The sequence below is a fragment of the Macrobrachium nipponense genome, chromosome 27 (assembly GCF_015104395.2).
Source record: "Macrobrachium nipponense isolate FS-2020 chromosome 27, ASM1510439v2, whole genome shotgun sequence".
NCBI classification, from domain to species: domain Eukaryota; kingdom Metazoa; phylum Arthropoda; class Malacostraca; order Decapoda; family Palaemonidae; genus Macrobrachium; species Macrobrachium nipponense.
In genome coordinates, this window is record NC_087216.1 from 7,360,926 (window position 1) to 7,370,804 (window position 9,879).

Below are 9,879 nucleotides of genomic sequence, written 5' to 3' on the forward strand. Positions count from 1 at the left end.
TATATATAATATAGATATATATATATATATATATAGATATATAAATATATTATTATTTATATTAAATATATATATATTTATATATATATATTATCTAAATTTTAATAATTATATCTTAAAAGGTACCTCAGCAAGTCTTTAGGGATAAAGTTACTTTACCCATGCCCTTTACCAAGGGATTAGGCCATTATACATACCTACATACACACACACACACACACTATATATATATATATATATATATATATATATATATATATATATATATATATATATATATATATCGTTCATTTTTATATTCATTTACAAAACCGCTATCAGTACTGATATACCTTTTATGAACAATGTGCAGTGAAGAACGTTACTGACCCATAAGAAATAAAACATAAGTAATACAAATTAATCGCACTTTACAAAATATGTTTATATTATGCTAACATATAGAAGAAAGAGGTATATTGCCATATAGACGGAAATTTAGGAGACAAAATTTCTGCTAAATTTAAAAGGGTTAAAAAGTGGAAGTTGACTGAAAGCCATTTTATGTATGGCTTTCTAGTCATCGATTCCACTTTCTATATTCAGCACTCCAGCAATAAAAGACAAAATGAACGACTTCTATTTACATTCCATTAAACCTTATGAAAATGATAATCAAGTTATATTCATGATAATATCCAAATAACCGAAAACTTTTGTAACTCCTGTCAAGGAAATGCTCCCAATAATACTCTTGTTTTCTTTACATTCTCGTCACCAACGGTCATGAAAAGTTGAAAACATCGAAGAGATTTTGTCGTTGAATCAAGTCATCAAAAGTGACGACATGACCTGGATGACATCACTGACCGCCCTGCCAGATGTACGGTACTCTTGATTTTTGGGATCCTAAGACAAACGATCCTCTCATTCTCCTTAAAGACCGCGACGGAGACGCTAGTGCGGATGCAGCATGGAGCTCTCTTTGAGTAAGTGACACAGCATTAGCTGTATCGTCTACGGCCTTGCTATTTATTACACAATATTAATATCAATGGAACCGAAAGCGCATTTCAACCTCACCAGTGACGCATAGAAAATCTTAGTCTTCTGATAACAACACTTCGCGAGAAGATGGAAGTAACGAGACTACCGGGTGCTTACATGCAATATTATTCATCTCAGACTTCAGTAAGAGAGGAAAAACCACGAATTCGAGGAAGGAGGTATCTTTCACAGATAATTTCGAGACATCTCGTTGCCAATTTCAGTGTGGAAAATGTTCATACGGACAAAGTTTACATAAAAATAAACTAGTTTACATACGTACTCAGACAAAAGCACCAGCGCTGAAACATTTTTCAAAAAATATAACATTACAAAAACTCTAAAACTGATGTAAGTCACATTTACAATACCAAATAATAAAACCACCATATACGTACAAAATACTACGCAATAAGATACAGAGACTAAAGCTGCATAATTGCACTTGGAGGCAACGAGTTAATGGCGCAGCTTCAGACAAATGCCGTCATTTATTGTTAATGGAGAGAAATACAAACTTCCCAGTTAACTGTGGGAATCTAGAAAACAACAAGTTTCGCACTTTCGTTGAGCCACATAAATACCCATGCGGACAGATTATCACCCTAAATATATCTCTTACTGGGTGGTTACCATTATCAAGATAATTATATTAATAGAGGTCACAACAATTTAACGTTATTAGTCTTTCCTCAATGTTACTTGTGAAGTCAAATAATGATATATGTTATTTACTACAGCTATAACCACTATATGCTAGTAAGGAACTAAGGTTTGCTACACTAATCACCTAGTTTTTATTAAAGGGGTAATTTTGGTAGAGAAATATAGCTTCTGTTTAGGCAAAACTACACTGATCTCTCGTAAAGAAATATGCCTGGCGGTGTAAGATACGTTTGCTTCAACTCGACTTCTTAAAAGATAGGTTTGCTTGCCGATCAAAGACTTACAGGATTACTTTTTTTGTCAGTGTTGAAATCACTGGTTACGTCGATCAAAGACTTTACAGGATTACTTTTTTTGTCAAAGACTTTACGGGATTACTTTTTTTGTCAAAGACTTTACGGGATTACTTTTTTTGTCAAAGACTTTACAGGATTACTTTTTTTGTCAATGTTGAAATCATCATGAGCAACGTCGATTAAACGTTTTAAGGATCACTATTTTCTCAAATCAAAATCACAGACTACATCGATTAAAGGCTTTAAGGATCACTATTTTCTCAGTGTTGAAATCACTGGCCACGTCGATTAAAGGCTTGAAAATTTACTATTTTCTCAGTGTTGAAATTACTGGCTACGTCTTTAGGAAGCTTTCAGGATTACTTTTTTTTCAATGTCGAAATCACTGGTTACATCGATGAGAAACTTTCGAAGACTTTTTATTTCTCAGTTTTGAAATCACTGGTTACCTATCACTGCAGATGACTTCTTTATAGTTAAAATGCCAACAAACTATCAATTCACTGATGTTAAAGAAAAGCTACCGCCTCGCTTTAATAATAATAATATCACAAGTACCTTTTAGACTAACTGATGTAGAAATTCTAACATATCCTAGCTCCTTATTTCAAGGGACAAATACTTTCCAGGAAGCCAAACCAGTTACCAGTAGATATTTTTTACTTCAAAATATTAATACTAAACTTCTAAACACATGGAAACTTCTCAGGTGGCGTATTAGAACCCGACTAGAGATACGCTGATATACAAAGTTAACGGCAACTCAATAATTAGTACTTTTTCTACTGCACCTTAAATTGGTTTCAATTTGGCACCTACCTTTACCCCTACAAGGTCAAAGTCCTGAGAAGAATAGGATGATGAGCAATAACACAATAACTACTTAGTGATTGTAGGGGAATAATAACCAGGTATCATGTAAACGCATGAGCTGCAAATCATAACTGTGACAACAGAAACAGCTGTATGTTTAATTAGGGAAAACCGCTCGATGTTTTATATTATTTTCCCTTTTGAAGGCGGCACTCTTTCATAAACATCAATCACGCATTTGGTTTTCTTCTATTTCCTTGGGCGTTCTTTTGGTGACTACATATTTCGCAAATTCAAGAAATATTGAAGTAATAACATAATCCCCGTATCTCCCTGATGATATTTTAGGCAACGCATTTGCCTCAGTAGTTTCTAATATAATTCAGCTGCCACATTTACCGCTCTTGAAATTCGACCTTCGTCTTTCCCTGATAAAATAAAACGCCCTCCCTCAATAAATAATCATTACGTCGATATTTTTCTTCGTTGCAATTTTTTTCTGTACTTCGACAGAACTGAGTTTAAATCTAGGCTATTGCCATATGAGATCTTAGTCTACGTATATTATATCTATAACTCCTTATATATATATATATATAGTAATATATAATCTATATATAAAAAAAAAATATAGATATATATACATATTATATATATATATATATATATAATATAATATATATGCATATATATCTATATATATATATATTATATTATATATATATTATATTATTATATATTAGATATATATATATTAATATAATATATATATGCTATATATATTATATGCAATATATATATTATATATATAATATATATATGTATGTATATATATATATATATATATATTATATATATATCTATATATATATATATATATATATATATATATATATATAGAGAGAGAGAGAGAGAGAGAGAGAGAGAGAGAGAGAGAGTTATTATTATTCCTTTCACCCTACAACGGCGCTTACTCTCTATTATCTGTTGATCTTCCATATGTCAGGTAGTTCCTATAACCATATGCATCCTTGAACTGAATACCATAGACGTCAAACGAGGATGCTCATTGTCTCACCTCCCCCCATCAGTTAATCTCGTCATGGAACCACTATCAGCGACGGTGAGACATTGCACATACATCTAAATAATCTCGTCGATTTACGTCCGCTTTCAAATTCTACGCTCGTAGCTTATGTGTTGTTGACGATGGTGGTGGAAACTTGCTGGCGTGTTGACGCAAGTGTTCATTTTGATCTGAGAGAGCAGATTTTCAATCTCAATTTTCACAAGTCTTACTCTTTCGAGGTGTCATTATTCGCGACGTTTATAGTTTCTTGGTCTGCGTTTTTGAAGTTTGGTATGACAAGAAAATAATATAACGAAATAGTCCTAAACTAGCTATGACTGAACAGTAGACAAAACCCCCACTGTAGAATTAAGTATGCCTTCAAAAACATAAAGGAAGAAAAAAAATCCCTTATGTTCAGATGTTTTCATGATCAGCTCCCTTACGTATAAATATTTCAACATGCATTCGTCCATCAAAATGAAACCTTTGCAAAACCTTAGCCCAATTATCTCCACCGTATCTCTCATGGCGCGTTGCTTGTGTTATTGATGATTAATTGCTCTCTACTCTGGTGCAAAAGTTCACAAATTCTAGAACGCATATATTGCTTATAAAAACTTAAATGAACCGTTTCAGGCCGGAATTTGTTTTGCCTGGTTTTTGTTTTGACTGAGGTGATCAATTAATCACAATGTTTTCCCCCCCAGGGCATAAACAACTCGCAGCAATTGCATTGAATTATATTGATATTATTAAATCTTTAGTATGCTCAACGTCGTCTATGCTGTTAACCCTATAGTCAAATAGCAGTGTTCGTCCTGGCCTTGCATGACCAAGGTCTTATAGAAAATACCACAATTCGTGATAGACTTCATCTTGTCTTGAATTAAATACTAAAACGAAAATAATGCGTCGCAAGGATTCCGCTCGCGTTAGATGGCATTCTGTACAAAGCGGGTCTCTATCGGAAAGTATGCGATTGAGACCTTCGCACTTTGAAATTTTTACTCGTACAGCCTACGGTCTGACACACTTTTTCCACATACTGATCTCTTTAGTAACATCGATCGGCAAGTCAGAATTTGCTACAGCAACCATCCTTCTACCTTGCCCTTGAATTAGAATGAGAGCGTGGAATTTAAATATTTTTGTGTGGACAAGTTAACTTCTTTCTGGGGAAAAGCGATGACTGTAACAATATATTGGCATATCTATTACTGTTCTCATTGTTAGGACTGTTAACGCCTATAAATAATTTTGTTTATAAACGAGCATTAAAAATGTCTCACTATTTTTCTCCAGGCTTGGCCATAGTGATCAGTCTACTAAGAACTTCCCAGAGTGCTCACCATGATTACCATTTCCTGTCCAAGAACAACGAGATATTGACAGCTTTTACATGGGCCACTATCGGCGGGCCTCAGGACTATTGGATTTCACCTGCAGAGGACTTAAACAAGACATATGTGACCTATAGTAATGTTATGCCGAAGTCATATGTGACAAGCGGCAATATTACGTCTACGTCTATACGATCGCCGAACAGACCAAGGAAAACGAGGTCCCTCCCTGCAATCTTCAATGATGACATATCCACTGACGTTAGTGCAAATGAGTCTATGATAATGTGCATCCCCCCCCAAAGTGTTTCTCTCTTTACATAGATTTACACACATGATATATTTATGTACACACATTATGTGTGTGTGTGTGTGTGTGTGTGTGTGTGTGTGTGTGTGTGTGTGTGTGTGTGTGTGTGGTCTCAACGTTCCAAAACATGGCTTCATCCTCAAGGCTATATACTACACAAAAATAGAGAGATCAAAATCAGTCAGCATTACCTTGTAAAAACAGGAGTGAAATTAAATCAAACTAAAAACATTGACATGTTGGTAAAACCAACTTAGTGCCTCGAAGTGTGGATACTGAGTGTCCAAGAACGTAGACAGAAATTATGATGGACTGTGCCTAAGACATTTGCTTTATTTACTTTTTCCAGATAACCCTCAAAACCGTCATCCCTATATTCCAAGTGCACCAGAGCACTTTCCTGAGACTCGAATTGCCGTTAACCTACAAAATTCCTTTAAAGTCCTTCAGCCACAAGATAGAAAGTACGAAGAGAGCAAGCGACGAGGCTGCTTCCACTTCTGGGATAGAGGACATCGAAGGGTTTGTCTCCTTGTAAGCGTAACCGAAGGTTTTTGTTCTTCTTCTTCTTATAAAAGTTATGACGGGGGGAGGGAAGCGTCAGCGACCGAAAAATTATGGAAAGTGGGACAACGCAGAGAGGGAGAGGGGTAGTGCAAGGACGAGAGGTGTATTAGACCTATGTAGTAATGCTAATGGAGATACAGTAGTGGTAGTAGACTAATCCAGATATGCAGGCCTGTTGGAAGACTTGGTTAGAAAAATTCTGGAAGATACTTTCTAACCTATATTTAGCGGTTTTTATTTTATTATTAGTAGTAGTAGTAGAAGTTTATAAATTAAGTTAAGAAGGAGGATACCCAAAGGGAATGGATGAAAAGTAACCATCAAAGAGCAATGGAGCTGGTGCCGAAGGGACAGTACGATGATCCATTACTAGCCTCTATGCGTCGGACAAGTGGTGACGGATAAGGTCTAGTAGAGCTAAGTAATTGCTCCGCATCGCGTATTTCATTGGAAACTGGCTTATTCCATAGTATTTTGGTTGCTTATTCCGAATTTACTGTTATTTCTTGTCGGCCGGCTGTAATTAACCCCCCAGGGGATAGTACTAAAAACTGCGAAATACATTTGACCTCCCCGTCCCTGGTGGCTTTCGTAATCGCGGACAGTTTCTCGAAGTCCGTGCGGAGTTGTCACTTAGAAATACCGAAGCCGTAGATCATATCGAGGTAAAACATACGGTCAATGGGCCAAGAAGTCCTTTTGTTTCTTCTTTCCAGTCGTTATAGTGGTCACGTAAGTAGAACTTTGTTTTTAACTATCGCGAAAACAAGGATCAAAACATTCAAGGGCTCCTAGACAAATCGTCAGTATCAGTATACAGGCAATAATGACCGACGTTATTCTGAACACAAGTGATCGCTTTGCTGTTGTTATCCTTAATTATACTCTTACCAATCGATGGCATTTCTTATTTGTCTCGTTTTCTGGTTGACCCTTTCTACTCCTATACTTCTGACATCACGCATCTGTATGCTATGTACTCTTTTACGCTAAAACTGGTAGTAAAATTCAATATCAATAGCGCGTGTACAATCTTAGTTTACGTGCCTTGCTCTTTCCTAAGGTCATCACATTCTTGTATAATTTTTAAATCAAGAGACGGGTATTTCTTTAATTACGTACTTTCAACCCCCATTTGTCAGTGTATATGATTGCCTCCAGTTCAACCATCAGTTCAAAGTTTATATAATCTTAAGCTTTATTTCATTACCATAAGATCATAAAAATTCATAGGGATTTGAATAGGTAAATTAATATCTTGACTTATGTAGACATCCTGAGCTTTAACCCCTGAACTTCAGTGTATCTTCATCTTCTTCCAGGCTGGGTGTGGACGGCAAAGCATGTGTCAGAAGATGTGTGTGTGAAATGGCTGCCGCGCCATCTCTCAACCTCCGTGGCTTTGTGGGCGAAGTGGTGCAGATTTTCGTCAGGCAAGTCTATTATTTGTTAACGAATATTTTTTTCTGATAAAAATAATACAATTAAAACCTCAGACACTGGATCCTTGGACATTGTATGCATGTTGTTTTTACGCTGCATGGAACCAACGGCTTTACGTGACTTCCGAACCACGTCGAAAGTGAACTTTATCACCAGAAATGCACCTCTCACACACCTCAATGGAATGCCCGAGAATCGAACTCGCGGCCACCGAGGTGGCAGGCCAAGACCACACCGATCACGCCACTGAGGCGCTGACCATTGGGCATGACTTTCTCAGAGGAAGGATTTCGGCAGGCACTGCATATAGACTTTTCCTCCTCCGGAGAGAATTCAGATCTCACACTCAACCAACTGTTACGATTTTGGAAAACCTTCAAGACGTCGAAAACCATTTCAGTGTCTTCGTGAAAATTATGGCGAAGACGATCGCCAGATTAAAACAAAATATTCAGAAAAAAATAACAAATCCTATTTGCCTATAACCGCCTGTGGGTTTCCAAATCATTTTAACGCCATTACTTTAATCTAAAAAGACATATTTACTCTCCCGGTGCATTTCTTTTTGTTTTGTTTGTTTGTGTGGTGTTTTTATGTTGCATGGAACCAGTGGTTATTCAGCAACGGGACCAACGGCTTTACGTGACTTCCGAACCACGTCGAGAGTGAACTTCTATCACCAGAAATACACATCTCTCACTCCTCAATGGAATGCCCGAGAATCGAACCAGCGACCACCGAGGTGAGAAGCAAACACCAAACCAACCACGCCACTGAGGCGCTCCGGCGCATTTCTGATGAGGGTAGAGTTTTCTAGGAGTCACTCGCAGCAATTCATTTGGCACCTCAGCAACAAAGATAAAAAAAATAATGGCTTTGCAAAGCACTTTCAAACAACTATCAGAGCCAATTATACATTAAAATAAGCAATATTGTCCAAAGCAATGGTTTATTTTAATGTTTCTGTACATCAGCGTCACCTGCTATATTTTTTAATAATTGTCAAAGATCACGTTTCATTATATTTTTTGACATTTTGTACTACTATTTATCTTTTCCTCAGTAAAAAATGAAACTGTTTAAAGATACTTAAAAATTATGAAAAAATGTACGATCTGTATATAATATACTCATTCCTTAAATCTGAAGACTTAATGACTAAATACTTCTAGGCGTATCAGCGAAGACAGCCGTTACGTGGAAGATAAGAACAACAGGAAATAGGACCCACAAAGACTCCCTCCATCCAATGGGGAGTACATGAAGGCTGCCGAATATGGAAAAGAACACGGGGACTGCTGGCGTGTTTATCCCGAGTGCCCCATCTCCATATTGTCTCTCGTCAATAGTTAGTGGAACTCCCCTTTCAACTTCCTCCTTCTTTGTGCCCTGAAACTTAACGTATTTATAGTGACGGATTTATCACTTCGTTCTGTTACGCCCAGGTATATTTTCACACCAGCCCCACGGTAAGGGTTTCGATTCTCTTTCATTTTTAAAGGTGAAAGGATGGATCAAAGCATTTTGAAGTTGGTTTGGTCATGTGGAAAGAATCGTTGACCATAAGATGGTGAAAGTTGTGCATAGTTCTTAAGCAATATCAGGAAGGGAGGAAAAAACCTTGAACGTGTTTAACAGACTTGTAAAAAGGGCCTTAATATCAAGGAAGTGCAAGTGCGTCCACAATAAGTGACAGCCGCAGTATGTGATCAGATTCAACATTTTAAGTGACATTTGTGAATCCGGATGATGCGGCTAATGCTGAAAAGGTCTTACTGCACAGGGACTTCATCATGATTCAGCAGTTAAAATAATGGATGTGGCAATGACCGTTTGCTTTTTCCCCTCTTGATGCACCTTATTATGGAAAATTTCCAAATGTCTGAAAAGCACACAATTACATATATATATATATATATATATATATATATATATATATATATATATATATATATATATATATATATATATATATATATATATATATATAATATATATATATATATATATATATATATATATATATATATATTATATATATATATATATATATATATATATATATATGTGTGTGTGTGTGTGTGTGTGTGTGTGTGTGTGTGTGTGTTTTTTTTTTTTTTTTTCGACTGGCTACCGAACGAAGCGTCTGGATGGACGGTCACGTTGCTAATTTACAAATTATCAATAGGAACTTTGATGAAAAATGTTATTTTCAGATCATTATTACCACCAAATTCGAAGGGCATTACGTATGATATATGTATGCATGTAAACACACGCACACTAGCGTATACATATTAATTTTTTGTCTTAAACGTACGTGACATATATTCACAAATATTTTGT

General features: G+C 36.0%; 1 protein-coding gene across 1 annotated transcript; it reads left to right on the forward strand.

The window, feature by feature from the left end:
- The first annotated feature begins 5,153 nt into the window (after positions 1 to 5,153).
- Positions 5,154 to 9,418, forward strand: LOC135200494 (uncharacterized). The gene is made up of 4 exons (XM_064229144.1): positions 5,154 to 5,474; positions 5,873 to 6,057; positions 7,413 to 7,523; positions 8,769 to 9,418. Exons 1-4 carry the CDS (start codon positions 5,154 to 5,156, stop codon positions 8,884 to 8,886), a joined length of 735 nt encoding a protein of 244 aa, XP_064085214.1. The 3' UTR covers positions 8,887 to 9,418.
- The last annotated feature ends 461 nt before the right edge of the window (positions 9,419 to 9,879 follow it).

Excerpts from the sequence above, each read along its gene's own strand:
- LOC135200494 (XM_064229144.1), top strand. The coding sequence starts at position 5,154 with ATGTCTCACTATTTTTCTCCAGGCTTGGCCATAGTGATCAGTCTACTA. Across the intron at positions 6,058-7,412 it reads ATCGAAGGGTTTGTCTCCTT|GCTGGGTGTGGACGGCAAAG; the intron begins GTAAGCGTAACC and ends ATCTTCTTCCAG. Across the intron at positions 7,524-8,768 it reads GTGGTGCAGATTTTCGTCAG|ACTCCCTCCATCCAATGGGG; the intron begins GCAAGTCTATTA and ends GGACCCACAAAG.